The 23157-nt window shown below is 44.0% G+C and overlaps 3 protein-coding genes across 3 annotated transcripts in view; 1 reads left to right on the plus strand and 2 right to left on the minus strand.

Moving 5' to 3' along the window:
• Nucleotides 1-19289, minus strand: part of Mkln1 (muskelin 1, intracellular mediator containing kelch motifs) — a 316551-nt gene extending 297262 nt beyond the window's left edge. The window contains exon 1 of the mRNA XM_005377548.2: nucleotides 19204-19289. The gene's annotated coding sequence lies outside the window, so the exon portion shown is untranslated. The remainder of the gene's footprint in view (nucleotides 1-19203) is intronic.
• A 1589-nt stretch (nucleotides 19290-20878) lies between these two features.
• Nucleotides 20879-23157, minus strand: part of LOC106147791 (basic proline-rich protein-like) — a gene marked incomplete in the record, with an annotated part of 4034 nt that continues 1755 nt past the window's right edge. Inside the window, 2 exon segments of the mRNA XM_013510639.1 lie at nucleotides 20879-21283; nucleotides 22244-23157. Coding sequence (XP_013366093.1) covers nucleotides 22824-23157 — 334 coding nt within the window.
• The window catches only part of LOC106147761, a 192388-nt gene continuing 190312 nt past the window's right edge, over nucleotides 21082-23157 (plus strand). The window contains exons 1-2 of the mRNA XM_013510500.1: nucleotides 21082-21189; nucleotides 21305-21688. Of these exons, the coding sequence (XP_013365954.1) occupies nucleotides 21082-21189; nucleotides 21305-21688 (492 nt within the window). The remainder of the gene's footprint in view (nucleotides 21190-21304; nucleotides 21689-23157) is intronic.

Here is a 23157-nt window from a genome sequence, read left to right on the forward strand (position 1 = left end):
ACTCAATTCAAAGTCTTCACCCTGAGCTATACCCCCAGCTCTTTTCTTTTATTTCTTGGGCAGCATCTCAGTAAGTTGCTAAATTGCCTAGGTTAGGTTTGAAGATGTGATCCTCCTACCTCAGCTTCATAGAGTGCTGAGATTATAGGCATGTGGCACCATGCCTGATGCTCCAGAACTTAAAGAGGTGAGAAGTCCAGCACTGGCACACTCTTGAGCCTGAGGCAAAAGGATCACAAATTTGAACCCAGTGCAGGCAATTTAGTGAGATCTGTCTAAAAATAAAAAATACACATGACTGGGAATGAAGCTAATCATGCAGAGCACCCTGGATTCGATCCCCACTACTGCAAAAAGAAAAAACCATGGTTATTTGTATTTTAAACAGGAAAATAAGGCTTAGGATGGAGCTCACTGGTAGAATGCTCATCTAGCACGTTTGAGGCCGCGGGTTTGATACCCTTCATGGCAAAATAAAGCAATAAATATAAGTAAATAAATAGATATAAAAACCCGAGTGGCAAGAGCAAGGCTGAGCTAGAACAAGGGAAGAAGGGAACGAAGAGAGGCAATTAGAAGGCCCCTGTAATAGTCCAAAGTTGGGTTAAGATCTGAGTCACCACAGCAGCAGTGGGATGAAAACTAGTGACAAATCCAAGAGAGATTGAAAAGTGGCGCTGAGGACAGAGCTCCTGATGAGACAGAGGCTCGAGAGGCGGGAGACGCCGTGCTTGAAAGGCAGTGACACTGAGTAAGCTGAGTGCAGGAGGCAAGCAAGTAGGAGGGGGAGGAGGACGGGGGTGTTAACCTGGCAGGGACCTTAGGATGCCCAGTGACAGTGAGGAACAGGCAGCTCCAGAGACAGCAAAGAGGGCTGGACAAATGCAGAGGTCAGATGAGTGCTTCCAGTGGATGGGACATCCTGGGGGCAGAAAACAGTGCCCCGGGGGCCAAGCACAGAACCCTGAATACAAGCAGCAGGCAGCTCTCCCAGCAGAAGGAGCCAGTGGAGAGGACTGAAAAGGAGCCCTCCGAGAGGCGGCACCGGAACAGGGTAGGGGGCCTGCAGGTAGAAGGTGAAGTGACCTTCGAGCAGGAACTGGGTGACAGCTCTTCCTTGGTAAGCTGAGGGAGACAGTTAGGCTCCATCATGAGAAGATGGAAGGACATAGTTTCTTGAGAGTTAGAAATCAGTCAACAGTGAAACTTCCTTTCAAGCATGGCTGGAAGGAAGCAGGTACCAGTGGGAAGAAGGTGGAGCTGGGCCAGGTGTAGGGATCAATGTCTTGGGTACAACAGGTGACTACCTTGCTTCAGCCCACAAGACGACCTCTTCACTGTTTGCCCAGTGACACATACAATTCAGTTCAACATGTATTTGTTGAGCACCTACTATGTCTAAAGTAGCAGGCTTGGTATTTCGGTGCCCAAAAAGACATGCAAGATGGGAAGTCCTATTTGGATTTTTATTTATTGACCCAAATCTGCCTTCTTCCAACTACAGTTCTTTGTCCTCTGGAGCCATACACAAGGTAAGAAGAATTTCTTCCACATAGAAGCTCTTCAGCTAATTGAAGATGGTTTTCGGCTACCTCTGGGGTCTCCCACTTGTTACACTTTTATGAAATAATCCAGTTTTTAAATCCATGTGTGCATGTATTTTGTTACCAGCTGGCTGCCTTCCTCTGGATATACATAGTGTAGTCTGCCAAAGTGTCTCAAAATGTGGTACTCAGAAAGAATCACAGTGGTCCCCATCTGGTATACAAAACAGTAGGAGCATTCTCTCTCTTGTCTAGATCACTGTCCTCTGGTCGTGCCACCTGAGATTGTATGAGCATCCTGATACCCACATGCAGACTCATGGTGCTTCACAATCAGCTCGGGTCCCAAGATCTTTTGGTCTTGAAATGTTAACAAATGAGGTCTCCCATATCTTAGACAAGTGCTGTTTTACAGGATTTTAGATTTTCTCCCACTGAATATTATATTTTACATTTGATTTTCAATAGCCAGTCAAAAGAATGAGATTTAGGAGTCAGGTGGATCCACACTTGAAGTTAGGTGTTGTAAAGCAGCCAAGTGACTTTGAACGTGGCATGTGATCTCTCTGAGTCATAACCTGCTTAACAGTAAAAATAGGGATAATCCTATCTGCACTGCAAAGTGGTTCTGAGGCTAACGTGTGGGCAATGTAATACCTCATGTAAATGCTCAATAAATTTTGGTTTTCCTGCTGTACTTTTCTTCCATTCTCTCAGCTTTGTATCCTTAGCAAAATATGCCTTTTGAGTGACAGCGCAAGATAAGAAAATTGGGCTGAGGATGCACCTCAGTGGTAGAGCACCTGCCTAGTATGCACAAGGCCCAGAGTGTGATCCTCAGAACTGAGAAATAAATCTTTCTTTCAATAAAAAGAAAAAAATAAGTTGGACATCAAAAAAATGATACTTTGAAATAATAAACATATAGGTCATACAGGTTCTATAAGCAAATTTTCTGTGACTAAATCCCAGCTCCTCTCCTTACTGGCTATGTAACTGGAAGCACGTTCATAAAATAACTGTAAAATAGGCATGATAACAGTTCCTGCTTCTCTGGATGTTGGACAAGATGATGGATGGGAAGCACTGCACAAAACCTTACATATAATAAGTACTGAGTGGTATTAAGTGATATTATTACTGCTGTTGTTATGACCAATTGGAAACCTTCAAATCATGTGTTGTTAATCCATATTTTTGTGCATACTCATTTCATCTACTAAGAATATGTTTACAATTGTTCTATAATTGTCCCATGTTCTATTATCTTGTCTTCCAGGACCCCATGATGATCTCTGTCCAGTGCTAGGTATGCTAAGTATGAAAGAAGGAAGGAAGGAAGGAAAGAAGGAAAGAAAGAAAGATAGAATGAACGAAAAAAAGAAAGAAAGAAAAAAAGAAAGAAAGAAAGAAAGAAAGAAAGAAAGAAAGAAAGAAAGAAAGAAAGAAAAAGAAAAGAAGGAAGGAAGAAAGGAAGGCAGAAGGCAGAGAAGGAGGGAGAGAAAGAGAAAAATTGGCCTATAGGATTTTGGGCAAATCACTTGACACTGATGCCCTCTGGCTTCTGTGTAATAGGAATAATAATAACATCTGGAATGAGTACTACATGACTGAAAGCACATGAGGATAAGGGATTTGAGTAGCTGGCAGGTACTTAAGTGAACCCATGCTGGCTCTTTCTGATACAGTACCAACTTGCTTCTCCTAAGCAAACTAAGCTTATCAGTCAGTAGGTTCTGGAATTCACTTTCCCCCTTTTAAGAATTGGCATAGTTGCCTCACCCCAGGCATATGGTATTTTTTCCTCTGTGATTCCTCACAACATGTTTATCATCATATCCGGAAGTGCTTTTTGTAGCCCTCGATGTAGTTTATATGGATCAGAAGATTTGAATCTCATTTAAATTTGAATTTCATCTAAATTTAAATTTAAATCTCTTTTAAATTTACCCTACTGTCATTCACCTTGAGGTCTCACTTCGTTTTACATTTTTTCTTTATCCTGACTATAAGAACATGCATGTCTACTGCAGTAGATTTAGAATACACTGAACTCACAAAGAAAGTAAAACCAATTCAGTTCCACTAAGACATTATCACTGTTATTATTTTACTGAGTAATTGTCTAGTCTTTTTTTTTTTTCCTGAAAATAAGACACAAATAAATGACCAACATTTTCTGGTGTCATAACATCTTCTAAAGACTGCTTTCAACTGTATATGTAATTTCATCATAGAAATATACCACAAAATGTGTGTGACTTCTACTGAATACATAGGTTTTCTCTAAGTAGTCAATATTTTATTTATTTATTTATTTGTTTATTTTTTGTCTTTTGAGACAGGGTCTCACTATGCAGTTTAAGCAAAACTTGAGCTCACTTTGTAGCACAGGCTGGCCTTGAACTAACAGCGATCCTCCTGCCTCAGCCTCCTGAGTGCTGGGATTACAGGTGTGCACCACCACACCTGGCTAAGTATTCAATATTATAAAGAATGCTGCACTAAATGTTGTATTCTTTTATATTAAATTCAGTGTCTCTGATTATTTCTTTGGCTAAAATCGTAACAATAAAACCACTATGTTAAATGGTATGCATAGGTTAAGGTTCTTAACACATGATTCAAATCGTTCGCTACGTTTGTGCTAATTTGTACTCCCTTTGTATCATAAGGGTGTTTATCTCCTGTATCTTTGTTCACACAGACGTAATTTTACAGTTCTTGACCATTTGCTAGACACAGACACCTGATTTTTATGTGTGTGTGTGTATGTGTTTGTGTGTGTAATGCTATCAAGCCTTCTCACAAGACTTTCAGAATCAAACAATTCCTGGCCAGGAAGCAAAAGCAGAATCGTCCCATTCCTCAATGGATTCAGATGAAGACTGGTAATAAAATCAGGTAAATCACTAAATTGTCCAGGCTGAGCTTGAATTAGTAATCCTCTTGCTTCAGCCTCCCAGCGTGCTGGGATTACAGACGTTCACTACCATGGCCCACTAAATAAACCTCTGTTTTTGTTCATGAAGGCCTTCATCACCCTAAGGTCAAAAGATGGGTATATCACTTCCATCTTTTCAACATTTATCACTGCTATTAATGTGTCAGTTTCCATATTCAACTCTTCAATCCACCTGAAATGCATTCTACTCCTCCTTAGCCATGTTTGTTCCATTCTTTTGAATTAGAGGAGACGCTCTGCTATCAATAGAAACTCTGTCTTGCTGTGTCTTAAACAACAAATAGAATTTATCAGCTCACATAAATGAAAAATTCAAGCCAGGGATATAGCTCAACGGCAAAGTGCCTGCTTGGCAAGCGTGAGGTCGGGAGTTAGATTTCCGGTACAAAAAAAAAATGCAGACTTCAGGCCAGGTTTGGTCAGGTGACTCACACAATGTGTTGAGACCTGACAGTTTCTTCTTCATTTCTTTGCTTCAGCCCCTGGGCACAGTCCATTCTCAATAAACTGTGTCCTTGTGGTCCCACAGAGGTAGCCAAGCACGCTCAGGGGTCAAGCTGCTGCATTCGCTTCCAGAAGGAAAGCATGTTTGACCTAGCGCTCTCAGCAACAGTCCTGACATTGCCTTTGGTGGACCTGACTTAGGTCACATGCCTATGCCCAAGTCAGTCACTGGGGCCAAAGGAATGCCATCCAATGACTGGCCACATTCCCTGTTCTCTGGAGATGAAGGTGGTAGCAACTTTCCCACAACTCCATGACCAGGCCGTGCAAGGCACAGCTGGGAAAGGTGAGCATGGGTGAGACGGCAGGGGTCCGACCCTTAAGTACCAAGTCACTGTGTTTAATGGAAATGACAAATGTTGTGCCATCCAAAAGCTCATTTGTCTCACCACTATAGACACTAATATCTAGTAGACCCATGTACACTAGAGCTGCAATCCTGAAAAGACATGGTCCCTTTCATTTATGTTCACGCTAATTTGGAGCACTTGGGCATGTCACAGTTCATAAAGGTCTCATCATATGTGGTTGAAACAACTTCCGTGAGTTCCTTCCTTTATATATGGGTTCCCAAGGAGGCACAGAAATGGACAATTGTTTCAACTCTCCCCTGAATTTATTCTGCTAAAGTCTCTGGCTCCTGGCTACCTTGTTTTTAGTCATTTGTACATTCCTTGGCCTGTGTGTGTGTGTGTGTGTGTGCGTGACACCATTTCAACTACTGTGCAATAGCTTTTCCTGTTGTGTTTTCCTAGGCCTTTAATCTTGGTTTAACTAGCTACCTTCTCAGAGGAGCCTTCCATAGTGTTAATCAAAGCTGAGTACATTGGACCCTAGGCCAATAGGGCTTTAAGTCAATCACTTAACTGATTCTGAGGAGGCAGGACACAGTGATGCACATGTACTGTGTGCCAGGTAGTTCAAAATGTCCTGCCCAGGACAAACACTATCTATCAGACCCATGGTGGTGATTGTCCTGAGTATCTTCCTAGCAGTTCCTCTATCTTTACCCGTGTCTTGGCTGTCCCTGGACTTGGACACACATTCCGTCTCCATCCAGTCTTCTCAATGACACACATGTGCGGTGACTTGCCTTCCATGGGCTACATTGTTCTCTTTACCCACGCATTGCCTCTGTGGCCTCAGTCCTGTCTCTAGTATTTGCTACTCTCTTATTCTTTAATAGTGCTCATCTGACTGCCTCTGCATCTTGCATGGGGCAACACACTTCCAAATGCAGCCTTTGAATTCCTTTCTGATTCTTCCCTGTCTTTTGGTGGCCATCTGCAACACCACAACTTTTAGAACACAAAGTGGACATTTCGGGGCTGGGGATTTAGCTCAGCGGAACAGCGCCTGCCTGGCAAGTGCAAGGTCGTGAGTTTGATCCCCTGTACCAGAAAAAAACAAAAAAAAAACAAAGTGGACCTTTCATCTGTTGAGTACAATTGATGCAGGCAATGTTACATGAATAAACTTTCAAATTTCCTCTGGTCTAAGACCGACCTGTGCTAGGATGCACCATCGTTTAATGGCTGTTTTGAGCCCTCCCCCAAATACTACATATTAAACATACCTATTCCAGATATTCTGATTTTAGAAATATTAAAAATATAGAGGAAAGAACCTATGCCTTAAAATTTAGAAAAATGCTACAGTTAAATGATTCTGATTTTCAGTTAACTACTATTAGAAATCTACCCCATTCAATAACACTCCCCCTTCTTCATTAGTATACATTAGCATAAACATAAACAAACAAAACCCCTATTTTGAAAAGTATTTTAAATACTTTTCCAGACTATAGCTGCCTCTGGCCATTAGCCTTTAAGGCATTATTCTCATGGATGTGAGCCGTTCTCTTGAAGGTAACCATGATATACAGCAGCGCTCCTCCTCATGCGACGTTCCAGTTTCTTTAGCTTCGGTGACCTTTAGTCAACTACGGTCTGAAACCATTAAATGGAAAATTACAGAAAGAAACAATTCCTAAGTTTTAAATAACCTTTTTTTACAGTATATCATTATAATTATTCTGCTATAATTGTTGCTGTTGACATCTTACTGTGCCTATTTTATGAATTAAACTATCAAAGGGATGTATGTACAGGGAAAAAAACATAGCAATCACAGGTATGTATGTGTAGGAAAAAGCATAGTGTGAATGCATTTGATGCTATCAGAGGTTTTGGGGCATCCACTGGGAGTCTTGGAATGTAATCCCTTTCACAGATAAGAAGAGGGCTACTGTGTGTCCCTTTTTCTGCCTTTCATATGTGTCCTTTAAAAAGATGAGCGTGTCAGAACACTTCTTGAGCAACCACATTGATCTTTTAAGATTCTCTCCTTTTCACTGAAATCACTGATTTTGTGAGACTCACTGATTTTGTGAGAATATGCATTTGAAATCAGTTTACTCATCTTGAGTTTTATTTCCCAGCTCCTGGCCAGACAGTCTCATGTCCCTACCACCTCTTAACTCTCTTGTGTTCTTTGTGTGAGTATAGTGATTACAGAGTTGCTTTCTCCAGCTATTACAATTTCAAGGGTGCCATGATCACTTTACTTTTAAGTTATTTGTCACTTCTGCTTCACCAACACATTCTTCTTAGCCTGTTGGAATTAAGCACAGACTAGTACCTCTTCAACGAACAATTAGTTTAAATTTAAGTCATGCCAACTTTATTCGATGCTCACTTTTTGCATAATGATAGTCAGTTGATGTGAGATAAATTGAAGTTCTCCATTACTCTTCTGTTGTGCTCCTGCGCCAATAATTTTGTCATTTGTATTGGGAAAGCATGATTGATGTTGCCACAACAGGATCACAAAGCATGCTAGAACTAGCTGACCATACATGGCCAGTGAGAGAAGGTATGAGCCAAGCCTGGGGCGGGGGTACTCCCCAGGGCTTGTGCTGTGAATACAGAAGCCAGCCTGGATTAGGGAAGCCAGGCTACGCAAGACCTGGTGTTTCACACCATGGTAAAGTTCAGGAAGCTATTTATACCAAGCGGTACAGTCTTACCCAGCAGCAGGTTATCCATGAAGGGTAAGGAACTGTGTGCCACAGTGTAGGGAGATTACACCAGGGGCATGGGCAGTTAGAATAAACCCCTTCTGGAGAAGCAGACTGGCCACAGCTAAGCTAAGCAAATAGGAGTTGTGGTAATGGAGGCTGAGGCTCAGAATAGGGTCCTACACCTAGAAAGAGACTGGGCTGCAATGGCCAGGAGAAGAGGTAGAAGTGGGGCTCTGAGGCACACAGCTGACTCGACTGGAAGGAAGTGAGATGGGAGGAGCACACGGATGATGCATTTTCTCCTCAGTCAGAATTGGCGTTGAAGTGTTGGGGAGTCTGGGAAGCTAGACTTCAAGGTGGAGCTTCTTAGACAATCCAGCAGCTCGTTGCTAGGGAACAACTGGCCAGATGTCTTGTATGTTTCTGTGACAATGTCACTTCTGCTTTTATTTTTACCCAAATGTTTTCCGCCAACCATCTACCCTCAGGTTTGTGGGTTTCCATATGCGTCCATGACTTCATGACTTACAAGGTTACTCTGTGCTTCTTGAGAACAGTTTCTAAACCTTCATGTTGCCATATTACAATGGCTATGATTTATTAATTGCTTACCATGTCCCAGCTACCACACTAGCTGACTTTCATACACTACCTTATTTAATTCCCACAGCCTCCTTCAGAGGTAGTTATTATTATCCCCTTTCTATATAGAGGAAATTCAAGCTTATATGGTTTATATAATCAGCCCAAGGTCACACAGCTGGGATGCAAAAGAGCTCAGATTTAAACTGAGTATTTTTTTTCAGACTGTGTATTTATCATTTCAAATGACAACATTTATCCATTTATATGGTTACACACCCAAACAATTCTCACTGAACTTAGCCACTCGATTTTTCACCTATCTACCTACTCATCAATGATCTATCTTCTTTTATCTCTAACTTTGTAATACACAATATTCCACTATTTAAAAATTAGAGGAAGAGGGCTTGGGGATTTAGCTCAGTGGCACAGCACCTTCCTGGCAAGTGCAAGGTCGTGAGTTCGATTCCTGGTACCAGAAGAAAAAAAAATTAGATGAAGAGTAATGTATTTAGTGAAAGAACTAGTGTAGTTCAAAAATGTGATTAGCACTACCGTTTCTCTCTTGGTTTAGGTATTTATATTTTTCAGTTTGCTATATAAAAACAGTCTTGAGTCACTTAATGATGGGGATATATTCTGAGAAATGTGTCCTTAGGTGATTTTGCCATTTTACAAACATCACAGAGCATACTTACACAACCTACATTGTATAGTCTATTACACACCTAGATTATATGGTATATTTACATATATGTGAGAGGTATTTGTTCTATTTGATATACCCTGCTGCTTCTAAGAAGCAGCAGTAAACCAATGGCATGCATGCCACTGGAGGCTGTTATCATTGAAAGCTCTAAAAGGTTTGCCATCACTGTTATAGGTCCATGAAAAACAAATGAAAAATAGAGATTTAAGAGCACACAAAAAAAAGATGTATGAGATAATGCTGATGTAACATGGTATACTGTTATATAATAATTTTTGATAAGAGCACACTCTAAGATAATGATATAGTACAGGCAATACATAAACTAGTAACACAGTCACTTGTTATCATTAGTGCATATTCTGTACCATATATAATTGTATGTGCTGTACTTTATGTGACTAGCAGTGCAGTAGGTTTGTTTACGCCAGCATCTGGGTAACACGCTGTGCTAGAGTATGCTGGTGGCTACATCATTAGGTGATAGGAATTTTTCATCTCCATTATAATCTTATTTCCATCTTATATGCGATCCATTGTTGACCAAACCACTGTCATGTGGTACACGACTGTACACACTCATCAATATGAACACTGCAAGGAAGAGAAAGAGCAAAATGTTCAATGAATACTGAACCGAGGGGACATACTTTACTTCTGCTGAAGACAGAGGTAAGTGAATGTGTTTAGATGCTCAAATATATTTGAGAAGTTAAAATACAGATTACATATACTTTTTCTTTAGAAGTCCAAATGTGAACATCTTTCTCATAGCATGATCTTCATGTTTGTCTTTGCCTATTTACTGCCCACAGGCCAACCCTGTTTTTGTTCAGCCTGTGAACAAAGAAGGGTTTTCACGTCTTTCAACGGTTGGAAAAAAGTCAAAAGAAGAATGCTATTTGATGGTATGGGAAAGTCACATGAAGTTCTGTTTCAGTGTCCATGAATAAAGTTTTATTAGAGCATGGCTGAGTTCGTTCGTTTATGCACTCTCTGCGGCTGCTTTCTCACTATCTTGGCAGAGTGGAGTAGTTGGAACAGAAAGTGTATGGCAAAGAAGCCCAAATTATTTCCTATCTAGCTCTGTAGAGAAGTGTGCTGATCCTCAGTGTAACTAATGTATGCTCTAATAACATTTTAAATATTGCTTGTGTACACATATTATTTAATTTTCTTCCTAATGTGAGGACCGTCTCTTTTATTTTGCAAATTCCTACATTCTCCAAAGAAAGCCAGCTTTTCTTCATCCACACTCTCTACAGTCTCTTCGGGAAGGAGCAATGCATTTATGTAGAAACAACAGACTGAGAAGCTGATGGAAGTCTCTTCCTGCCAAGAGTCACCTTGCTCTGGGATGGGAAACCAGGGCTGGGCATCCCAGGAGTGGCTGCAGTGTCTTATAGAGCTGCAGCGGCACTGAAGTGGATTCCTCAGATGCCATCAACTGAGTCAGCTTGGGGTGATGGGATCAGATAGAGGAGTGAAACCAAATTGTTCTTTTTGTTATCACTCAGGACCTAAATAAAGATAAAAATGGCTCAGAATGACTAGGTATAGGTATTACCCAGCAAAGTATTTTGGAAGGCACTTATTGGTACTGTGAGTGTTCAACTCCCGTGTTAGTTCAAGGGTGAAAGGGTGAAACAGGGGGCACAGAACTTCTTTCTGTTTTCCAAGATCAAGTTTGACTTGCCATAGCTTCAAAACTTGCTTTATTTATTCTTTGATGTCCAAACATAAATTCTATTGTCTTTCTATGTATCCTTGTTTCTCTCCCTAATTTAAAAAAAATTTACTAATCATTTACTATGTGTGAGGCGTGGGGCAGGCCCTAGGTTTCAAAAATAAAATAATCTCAACTCACAAGGAGCTTTGGGCTTACGAGACTAATACATAACAATGATCTTTCTTGAGCTTTGGCATCATGTAGCAAGTTGACCCTCCTTAACGCTCTTGGGTTTTTTGGCCCTGCAGTTTCGTAGTTTTATTTCTGGGGTTTCTGATTCTCAGTTTCATTGCCAGCTCTCTTCTATTCAGAGCTTAGTCCTGGCCCCACTTTTCTTTTGATCTTACCTGCCATCCCCAGGCCATCTTCTTCCAAATTTGTAAGTCCAGTTCCAGAAATTCTGAGCTTCAGAACCGGGCCTACAAACCTGCAGTGGACGTCTATCCACTTGGTGCAGGTGTACCAGTCTGTGCACTTGGACAAAACTTTTGATTTTCTCCTGTAATTCTGTGTCCTTGGATTCTCCATCTTGGTAATTGACACCTCTGCTTGTACATCCAATCTTGAAAGCAGTCTCAAGTCCACCATGGCAGTGTCCCCCTTTCCCTAACCCACCATCCCTAATCAACTACAGCTGCTGAAAATCATTGTTTTGGACTCTGATCATTTCTCTGTGTGTGCCACTGGCTTCAGCCAGGCAACTATCACCTCTTACACAAACTACTTCCACCTACTCTCTCTTTCCATATGCTCTTGCCCTGTTCTAGTTAATCTTCCCACAGATAATGGCTTTTCAGATAAAAAATGTAAGTACTTTTCAAACAGAAACACAAGGTTAGCAAAATACACATGCGGATAATTTTTCTTTTTCTTTCTTTCTTTTTTTTTGTTTTGGTGGTACGGGAGATTAAACCCAGGGACTACTGAGCTATATATCCTCAGCCCTTTTAATTTTCAGACAAGGTCTTGCTAAATTACCCAGGCTGGCCTTCAACTTGGAATCTTCCTGTTTCATCCTCTCAAGTAGTCAAGATTATAAGCATGTGCCACTGCACCTGGCCATATATGGTTCTTCATCTTAATTTTTTTACATAGTAATGCTTTGTGACAATCTTTTAAAGTAATATGCCTAGAACTGCCTCACAAATTTTAATAGCTACCTACTTTTCACTTGTACAACTATCATACTTTATTTAACCAATTCTCCTTTGATAGCTGTTTTCAGTATCTAATGACTACAGATCATTCTTTAATGAATGTCCTAGCAGATTCATCCTCCATTGAATGTGTAAATCTATCTATTCGATAAATATATAAAGGTAGAATTGCTAGGTCAAAGGCTTTTTACATTTGAAAATGTGATACATACTGCCAGATTGCCCTCCAAAGAGATGATATCAACTTTCCCTCCCTCTGACTATGCAAGACCATGCCTGCTTTGTAGTCTGATCAGCCGAGTGTTATTAAATTTTAGAAATTTTGTCAACTTGATATATGAAAAGTGCACATCTCTTGCTATGAGAAAAGTGAACATTTTTACATATTTTTAAGATCTCCTTATATTTCCTTGGCTGCAATTCGCCATACCTTTTGCCCAATTTTCTAGTTTTCAGTGTTTTTCTTATTGATTTATAGAAGTGCTCTGAATTCTTCTTAGATAATCTAATTTCTCGGTTCTATCAGAAATTCTTTTAAAAGTCAATTTGGTCAATTTTTATTCTAACAGTGAGTGATAATCAGGGGCTACCTCCCTCACAGCAGGGCCCACAAGCAGGGGACTTGTGGATGTGTAGAAGTTCTGACTTGCTGAAAGTGGCCTGACAAGATCACCTGATGTCTCCACCTATCCTACTTCATTTCATTTCTCACAGCCCAGTGAGGTATATAGTATTACTAACCACAAAGGGAAGCCTGGAGAATGTGAATGTCCAGGATTACAAAGCTAGTAACTTTTCCACTTCCAAAATCTTAAATGCCTAGTAATCCATAATCCACCAGACTCCACTTCTCCTTTTTCTCCTCCTTCCCTTTCCCTTTCCTCCTCTTCTTTTTGTCTTCTTCCTCTTCTCCCTGTCCTTCTTTTTCTTCCTTTGGCAGTACTGGGGATTGAACCCAAGCTAGGCCAGTGCTCTACTACTAACTATATCCCCAGTTTTTTATTTTATATTCTTAGACAGGGTCTTATTAAGTTGTCCAGGTTGGTCTCAAACTTGTAATTCTTCTGCCTCAATTTCCCAAGTAGCTGGATTACAGGAATGTGCCACCATTCCCAGCTGGACTGATCCTGTGTGTGTGTGTGTGTGTGTGTGTGTGTGCGTGCGCGTGCACGCACGTGTGCACATGTGTGTGGTACTGGGGGTTCAACCCAGGACCTTTACATTGAGCTACATCCCCAGTCCTTTTTTAAATTTTGAGACAGGCTCTTGCTAAATCACCAAGATGCCCAGGTTGGGTTAGAACTTGGGATCTCCTGCTTCTGCCTCCCACAGTGCTGGATTATAGGGTTGCACCACCATACCTGGCTCAGACTCTAAGGCTTTTTGTTTGTTTTTTGGCAGTATTAGAGACTGAACCCAGAGCCTGCCTTTGCACTGAGCCACATCTCCAGCCTATTGATCGACTGACTGATTGGTATTTTGAGACAAGGTCTCCCTAAGTCGCTAAGTTGTGCAGGCTGGGTTAGAAATTATGATCCTCCTGCCTCGCCCTCCCGAAGTGCTAGAAGTACAAGTGTGTGGCATCACACCTGAATCAGACTGATCTTCTTCCTCCCTCCCTCCCGCTTCTTTCCCTATCTTTCTTTTTTTCTTATTTAAAAAAATAAAAGAAGGAAAACACATTAACAAACAGATATCCATTTACAAAATAGCATTCTTTCTTTCTTTCTTCTTCTCCCCCTCCACTTTTCTTTCTTTTTTGAGACAGTTTCTTCCTTTGTAGTCCAGGCTGGCCTTAAAGATCCTCCTGCCTTAGACTCTCGAGTGCTGGCATGACAGGCATGCACCACCACACTTGGGAGACTCCTATCCTTGATGCTTCTAATTTCCACTAATCAGTTCTACAGAAGTCCTTATCATAAAGCAATAAAAGGAACCATAATAGAATGTTTCCATAATGAAGTTCTATTATGACGAAAAATGCATAGGATAATTGGAAAGGTGGGCAAAGAGGAAGCCTTCCAGTGAAATGGTCAGGAAGGTCCTGTTTGAGGAGAAGACATTTAAAAAAGATCACAAGGACCCAAAATCTGTCCCAGGGAAAGGAGATATCAGGAATAAATCCTTCAGGGTAAGAGCAAAGTCAGCATATCTGCAAAACAGAAAAAGGTCCACATGGTCAAGAGCAGAGAGAGAGGTGGGAGGTGAGGTTGAAAGTGGAGTCTGAGGTGTCTCCCAGACTTCACAGGCCCAGAAAGTAGTCTGGGCTTTATTCCAAGTGCAATCAGAGTGCGTGTTAGGATTCTAAGATGCGTGATATGATCTGATTTGTGTTTTCATGATGTCTGATTTACATTGCTCTAGCTGTGGGACGGAAAACAGGAACGAATATGGCAGCAGGAAAGCCACTGTGGGAGCACAGAAGAGAGATGGCAGTGGTTTGTAGGAGGGGGACAGCGGTAGAGATACGTTTTGGAGGTAGATCTGACATAAATTCCTCATGGGTAGATCATGAAAACTGATAAAAAGAATCATGAATGTCTACATGCTTCTTGGCTGAAGCAATTGATGGATGGTGATACCACTTAATGTGAAGAACGCCAGAAGAATCTGGAATGCTGTATTATTTCTTTTGGCTCCTATATGTTCTTACCCTTACAGACCATGACTTTAAATATTCTCTTCCAAATAACCAGTACCTTTACCTTCCTTTCTTATTTGCCCTTTAGTACTTGCGGAAAAGAACTTCTGGCACTACTTTCACCCACTCCTCAACCCACTGCAATCTGGTTACTATCTACCTTTGACCCATAAATATGCTTTTTGCCAAACATGCCAATGACCGTCTTATTGCTAAATACAAGGACTTTTCAGTCTTCATTTCTCTGGACCTTTCTCTAGCATTTAATACTGTTATGTTTTCTCTCACTCTCTGAGTTCCATATTCCTGGTTCTCCTATGTTTCTGGCTACTGTTTCCCCTGTATCTTTCTTTCCTCACCTTTTAAGTGTTGGCATTTTCACAGGGTCCCGTACTAAGTACTCTTCTTTCTTTATACTGTCTCTCTTGGGGATCCCGGCTATGCCCATGAACTATTACACTTTCTCTCTCTCCTGAGTTCTAGATCCTTCTGTTCAGTTATGTAATAGAGAGCTTCACTCTGACACCCATTGACACTTCAAACTCATCACGTTTAAAATTCAACTAATTACCTTCCCTCTGTAATTTGCTTTTCCTCAAGTGGGTCCCCATCTTGATCAAAGAAACCACCATCTTCCCATTTACCTAGGGCATAAATCACTCCCCATTCCTTAATCCTGCAGATATAATCAATAATCAAGTTCATCAGGTTTGATGTCTGAGCTATTTATCAAATCCTTCCCACCTTTCTAGTTCCATTCTTGCTGCTTTAGTTTGCACGTCCATTTTATCTCCCACAATGCTCAATAACCTCCTAGTCTCCTTGTTACAATCACTCACTAATAAATTCTTCAAACTGGCATGCTCTTTCTAAAATAGACATATGATCATTTCATTATGCTCCTTAAAATTAACCAATGGTTTCCATTGGCCTTAGGATAAGTTTAAAGGTCTTAAAAGACATATAAAACCTTTCACAGTGTAAAACTATGCTAATCTTTTTAGACGTAAATTTCAGGAATTCTGCCATGCAGTGACATAATGTTATTCACTGAGAATCTTCTTCCTGTGGGCACTGTCCTTTGCCCTCAACTCTCTGGGCATACCTTTTATCATCGAGGTCTTTACACACAATGCTTTCTTGCTTGGAATATCTTTCTTTGAACTTGCCCATCTGTCTGACTTCCTTCTGTTCATCCTTCAGTACTCATCACAGACTCATCTTTTATAATCATGTCCCTTCCTATGAGTTCTTCTGTAAGTATCATCTTACGGTTGTGTGATCAACTGTGTACTCATCTACCTCCTCATTATATTATAGGATCCTGCAAGCCACTGACTGAGGTCTTATCCATCTTTGTATTCCCAGGACCTAGCACAGTACTTGACACACTGCAGGCACTCAATAATGGATAAAGTGGCAGAGTTGGGTTTCAAAGTCAAGACTTTTCTTTCCACCATAAATCTCACATTTCTTCATGCCATTTCTTAATACCTGGAATCTGAAAAATTCTTAAATCTAAATTATGTTTTTGCCTATCATTAATTAGAGACAAATAAGTTACTGGGTCCCTGAGGACTCACTGAGTTATTTTTTAATAGCCCTTCCTCCATCATTCCATCACTTTCCTCATCAAAGTGCACTGGGTGAATGTTAGTTAGCTTTCTGTCACTCTGAGGAAATGTCTGAGACAGTCAACTTAAAGGACAAAAGATTTACAAGGTTTCAGTCTGTGCTTGGTTGGTTCTAAGGCAGAATGCAGTGGCAGAGGACAGCTGCTCACCTCACGGCAGCTAGGGAGCAAAGACAGAGAGAGGAAGCAGCTGTGGACAAGATAGAGACCTCAAGACTATGCCCACCCAGTGGTAGGCTTCCTTCCATGAGGCATTACCTCCTAAGTTCTGTCACCTCCCAATAATGCCATCAAATGACGAATCCCTCGGTGCCAGGCATGACAGTGCCCACATGTAATTCCAGCACTCAGGAGGCTAAGGCAGGAGAATTGTGAGTTCAAGGCTCGCTTGGCCTCTACCCTGTGTCAAAACACCTCATGTCAAAACACCAAGAAAAAATTTATGAATCCATCAGTAAATTAATGCAGTGATGAAATTAGAGCCCCGGTAATCCAATGACCTTCCTATTTCTGAACAAATGAGCCTTTCAGGGGGAATTGTAGACTGAAACCATAACAGTTAACTATATCTAACATAACTGCAAGGACTTTCTCCCTGTTTTTTGGGGGGGATTGAACCCAGGGCTTTGAACTGAGTTACATTCCTCAGCCTTTAAAAATTTTTTTTTGATGAACTGTTTTACTTAATTGCTGAGTTCAGACTTGTGATCCTCCTACCTCAGCATCCCAGAGTGCTGGGATTTTAGGCATGTATCACCAACCTGGCTCACATACATCATTTTCAAAGGGCTGTATTTTCCATCTAAACAAATGATCCACATCAGAACTCACCTATTTATATAGTCTTATGCCTATAACATTGTCTTGGTGATATCCTTGTTATAAAGAGGAAGGAACTGGGGAGGGGGTTAAGGGTGTCTTGTCCAGGAACATAGAAGAATTGGTAGAGACAGTACACAAAGTGATGGGGTTTCCTATTTGTAGTGTTGCCCTGTAATCACACTTTGTTCTCAGAATGCCACAATGCTAACCCAACTTATTTGTCCTTCTTGGGCCTGGATTCCATTCAAGTCTATGCCTTATTTAGTCAAAACGATTTTCCCAGCTTCGGTGTGTATTTTTTTGTGCTTCATTTTAGAAATATCATATCTGCTCTCCAGTTGAGTTTGTTTTAGTTCCAATGCTGAGGACTGAAGATTCTGAGTAAAAGAAATAAAGATGGATTTTTCTAGGTTTTACATTTCAAGAATGGTTTTCTCAAATGGCTAATGAAATAGACTGGTGGTCTATCTTACTTCTCAAATGATGTTTTCCATGGGAATTAGACTTTAATTGGTATAATTTGTTTTGAACTGAAAGCAAAGACTTCTTTCCAAGAGGATCAGTTTGATAATGTTTTACCAGCTAGTGCTACCAGACCAAATATAAACCAGTTCTGAGAAACAGGAAGTGAACCTGACTGGTCTAGTCTGAGTGTCCCTGGCAGTGACGCAAATACAGAAATCAAATTAGGAAAACAAGGTATGTGGGTGTGAGGCAGTTGATGATAATTCAAGATGCTACAATATAAGCAAGAAAGCCTTTAACCAAATGCCATTCATTCTAATAACACCCCAAGCAGTTTGATTTCCACCTAACAGGCTGGTGATGAGAGAGCAGGATGAGCCCGAGTTCCCTAGCAACCGCATGTGCTTTTGAGACAGTCATTAGCCTTTCAGTTAATCCCGTCAACCCCTTACTTCTAAATGCATGACTGACATTTTTTGAAAAAAATGTTTCAGAAAGTGCTTTTTAAAATGTCTACAAGTGAAATGGAAAGGAATAATAATAATAATTAATAATAATAATACGTAGTGGTCCTGCGAATTCTACTGGGTGAAAAAAGTAACGTTCCCATGTACCCAGCCTGTCCCTCTGCTGCTTCCCTCCACATATCTAACATAACTGCAAGGACTGATCTCAGCCCTAAGCTTTCGAATCCCCTAGGGCTAAAGGGCAACAGAGGTGAGAGGTTTTGGAGTTGAAGGCAGTCATGCTGCACGGAGCACCATCTCTCCGAAGCGCAGCTCTGAAGGTGGGGTGGGCGCAGGGTGTGCAGTCTGCAATTGGTGCGGTGGGAGGCTGGCAGGGGGGTGGGCGGGAGGGAACACAACACGTTTCTTTCTCCTTTAAGCACAATGAATTACCCTGGTCGAAGGAGTTCAGGGAAAGAGGGCAATGAGGGAGATGAAGCCCTTTTTCCTATTGATTGTTTAATTGCACCAGAGGCTGTTTGTCCAGGGCCACTGGCCAAGAGCATTATTTTCGTGGCTAAAGTGAGGTTGGGCAGGTTTCCCATCCCTTTCCCTAGTTTTGAACAAGACAACCCAGAAAGCGCAGCAAAGCTGGACTAGGAACATGGGGTGTGTTGGCCTTGGCTATTCAGGGCGACTGGGTGATGTTTCTCCAGCCCTGAATCATTGCTTCCAGCTCAGCCCCGAGTTCAGGATGCACACAACTCCACCCTCGGTGCAGCCTGGGTCAACTGTGGGATGTTATTCGAATAGTGATCATGGCTGCGTTTGGCTGATCATCCTTATTGCAGCCGGGGTCCCTGTCAGCTGGACACTGGGCTCCTTTACTTGGGCCGAGGTGGCTCCTGATGCTCCCGACGCCCCACCTGACCCCCCTGCGCGCTCCCTTCCCAAGGCGACCACCTGAGCCGCCCCACTTACCCTCTGCCCCGCGGGGAGGGCCCCTCGGGGTAGCGGAGCCCTCCCTACTCCCGGGCGGCTCTGGGGGAGGTCGGTGTTTGCCTCCAGCCCTTCGCTACCGGAGGATCAGGTTCCTCCCCTCCTCCCCCTCCAGCTCCGGCCGCCGCCGCCGCCGCCTCCTTCTTGCATGACACAGCAGAACCGCAGCTGCGGCAGCAAGTCCAAACCATCCGCCCAGGAAGCGCTGCAACCCGGACTCGGGAGGGGCGGAGGGGGCGAGGCAGGGGCCCCGGACCAGGGGGAGTCTTGGTCCCACTGTGCACCACACACTCCTTTCCCAGCGCAGGGCCACGCGAACAGAATGAGGCTCAAGCTGACCAGGCCGAGCTGCGGAGGAATGCTGGGGCTTGACCGCAGAAGGGATGGGACCAGAGAGGAGGGTGTCAAGGAGACCCCAGTAAGAGGCAGCACCTTTCAGGTAAAGAAAGGTAAGAAGCGGCCTTGAAGTCAAGGGTCAGACTGTGGAGGCCATGAAAGGAGGTCAAAGAGAGGTAAGGAGGTAGAGTTGCTCAGAAGAGAGACCGAGCTGGGAAAAGGGTGGGGGCAGGGAGCTGTAGGGGAAGAGGGCTGGGAGGGATTATTGGGGGGTGGGGGGAACCTGAGTCAAGCACCCAAGCAGAAAAGGGGGTGAGTTGGAAAGGAGGCAAGGGCAGACAAGGGGAAAGAGATGAAGAATTAAGCATGAGATTTCGAGGTAAAAATTGGAGGATTTATGGAATCTGAAGAGATGCTGCGAGGATCATTTTATCATGGCTGAGGAGGTAAACTGATGAGGTGGAAAGAAATACAGTCAAGGCAAGGCCAGAAGAAACGATGATCTTTCATCCCACTCTTCAGGATCCTGCAAAGTCTTTTCATAATTCCGCCAATCCAGTTCTCCCTCAGAAATGGAAAAGCATGAACCAAAACACAGAAATAGCTGTCTAGCTTAGATTTATAAGATAAACATCTTCATGGTCCATCAACACTTTAAGACAGAGAATTAGGAGTTAAGGTAGAAACCCCTAAAGGGGATGTGAGTCAGTAACACCAGCGAGTACTGAAAACTGTTAAAGAGTTCCACACATCACTGGACTTGAGTAAGTCTTTCAGAGTTGTTTGTTAAATACCTCAGTTAAATTTTGGAAGTGAGGACAAAACATCAGAAAAATGCACATGCTCCTCACTCTTCTCGCCTATACAGAGATGTATATATGTGTATCTGATGTCTGCCACGTGTGATTGATAGGTGAATGTTTTCCTGATTCTTTCATTTCCCACGAAACACCACGTATTTTATAGCAGCCGCTCTGCTTGTCATCATTTTCAAGAATATGGTCAGAAAAGTAATGCAAAACTGCTACTCTGGTTTTGTCTGTACCTTCCAGGTCATTTCTTCATACCTCACTTCCTGACACAAACAAGTTTTTACTGTTGTCAGCAACAAAGCCCTAATATAGCTGCGGAGGAGAAAAACTGCATTGCATTTTTGTCTCCTGTGAGCATCAACACAGTTACCGGAGGACTGTAATTCCAGAAAGCTTTAAAACTGGTGCTGATGGTAATTATGTATCAAATGCCTGACTCTCTGTTTTTGTTTTGGCATTTCTACCGGTGATATGGGACAGAACTCAAGGAAGGACAAATCTGTTGTTTCTTTTTTTTTACTTTGTAAAATTTAATCAGGCCGGCTAGAAAACTCATTGCTCTTTGGGGGAAACAAAGTAGGAACCACGAAATGTCATTTTAACAGAGCGTGGGTTTTGTGACTGCAGGAAAGGATTTAAGGACGCTCCTTCTGTTCGGCTTGCTGGGTAAGGAGCATAGGCTCCACGCACGTACCGACGCCACAGCTCCCGGATGCTTCTCCGAGCTTCTGCAGCGCTAGAAGCACCTTCGGGATGCTGCGAGGGGCTCCCGATGGGTGGTGGTACAATAGCTGCGGCCGCCGCCACCAGTCCTGCCGCTGTTGTTGCCACTGCAGTCACGTGGGAGCCCCTTTAAGTTTCCATAGAGAGGCCTCTCCGGTGTCACATGATGGACATGATATGATGAAACAACACTGTGGAGAGGAAAGCATTAGGGGAGCCCACGGCTACAAAAACAAGTGAGTGAGAAGAGGTGGGAGGAAAAGAAACTACGCCACCTCCCCTGCAGCCGAGCGCACGCAGGAGCCTGGCGTGACAAGTGGGCGACGGCGGGGGGCAGGGAGCCTGGGGTCCTCGGCACTGGCCAGGGGACCCCGCTGCCCATCGCGCCGCGCAGAACAAGTTTGCCGGCAGCTCCGGCCACCAGCCCTGCACCTGTCTCCAGAGTCTCCATCACTCCGCGCGATCATCCCGGGGAAATTCTCGAAGAATATGCTGTACAAATCTACGTGCGCATCATTTTCCTCTGGCGTCTGGACGCTCGCTCGGGAGGAAAGGACGGGGAAGGCGATGGAAGCGGCGTGCGTTCCGCCCAGAGGGTAAGTTCAGTAGGGTGGGGAAAACGGTCGAGGAGGACTTGGGGACGGAGATTTTGTTCTGTTTCCACTTCAGGGGGCCGAGGCAGATGGGCTCGGTCGTCAATTGGAAATACTTCCCCCGCGGACTCCGCGGATCCCCCCTTCGCGCGCCCCGCCTTCACACCCGCGCGCACCCTCGGCCCTCTCGCCGGCGCCCCGAGGGGTCTGCAGCTCCCGGCCGGGGGCTTCGGCCGGCGAGCGGAGGGAGAAGGCAGGGCTGTGCGTGGAACGGGCCTGTCGGAGCTATTTCGCCATGTTTGTGTTGCTAAGAGCACTTTTTTCCCCTTTGCGGTGGCTTGATGCCACATGGCTCCTCCGGAGCTGCTGCCGGGTAGAGAGCGAGTGTTTTTTTTTTTTTTTTTTTTCAATGTCCGCATTCCAGCTAATGTTGCGCAGATAAAATTCAAACTTGAGGTAAACAGAAGAAGAGGAGGAGAAGGAGGAGGAGGAGGTGGTGGAAGAGGAGGAGGAGGGGAGGGGCAGGGAGGGGGTGCTGTTTCCATTTCGAGATCCCACCTCTTCACTCCGCGGAGACCGACTTCCCGAACCTGGAGACAACTCTCGCCTTTCTTCCACGTCGCCCACCTTGCTGTCAACAGGAAATCAGGGCAGGGGGCGCGCTTCTGGGAAAGGACGCGGGGTCCGGGCGCTGGGGGACCGCAGCCCCTCGGAGCCCAGACCTCAGACCCCCGCGACGCAGGATGCCCAGGTTTGCTCTGGGCGTGGGGTGCGGGCGGGCGGCGCGCTCCCGGGTGGGGCGAAGGGTGTGTGTCCCCCCTTACTCCGGGGACTTTGGGATACCACACCGTGTCGCCGCCACCTCACCGCAGGCGCGGGTTCCCCGCAGGCGGGGTGGGTGGGGCTCAGGGTTTCCGGATGGCGAGTCACCTGGCAGGTGTGCGGGTGGCATTTCGGGTGGGTAGGTCTCCCTTTCTCGGGAGGACGGCGGTGGTGGTGGTCGGGAGGGAGAATCCGAAAGCAAGCGCTTCGGGTCAAACTGCGTTTTCCCTTTTGCTTTGGGGGTTTATTTTTCAAATTAAAGGGAAAAACCAAGACGTTGCCCCCGCCTTAATTAAACGTGTGTTTCAGCTCGAGCTCAGCTGCTGCGCAAGTGGCGAGGCGGGCGAGGGTGAGCGTCGTCATGTGGAAACTGTAGGCTGACAGCTTGTAGCCCCCCCTCCCCGCCAGCCTCGGGCGGAAGGTGTGGGTGGGTGGTCCGACGAGGGTGACGTCCGAGGCGGGGTGGCGACCGGCTCGGGATCCCTGTGAGCGCCGGGGTCCGCAGCCCCCGTGGCCCTAGCGCCGTGCCCCGGAGGGGGCTGCCACGTGAGGGGTCTGCGGAAGCGGCGGAGTTCAGAGCCGGGGGCGAAGTGCGCGGCGGAGTCGTGACGGGGGTGACACGCAGCAGGCGGGGCGCCGGGCCGCGCGCC

The sequence above is a fragment of the Chinchilla lanigera genome, unplaced genomic scaffold, assembly GCF_000276665.1.
Source record: "Chinchilla lanigera isolate Chin_1 unplaced genomic scaffold, ChiLan1.0 scaffold00009, whole genome shotgun sequence".
In the NCBI taxonomy this organism is placed as follows: domain Eukaryota; kingdom Metazoa; phylum Chordata; class Mammalia; order Rodentia; family Chinchillidae; genus Chinchilla; species Chinchilla lanigera.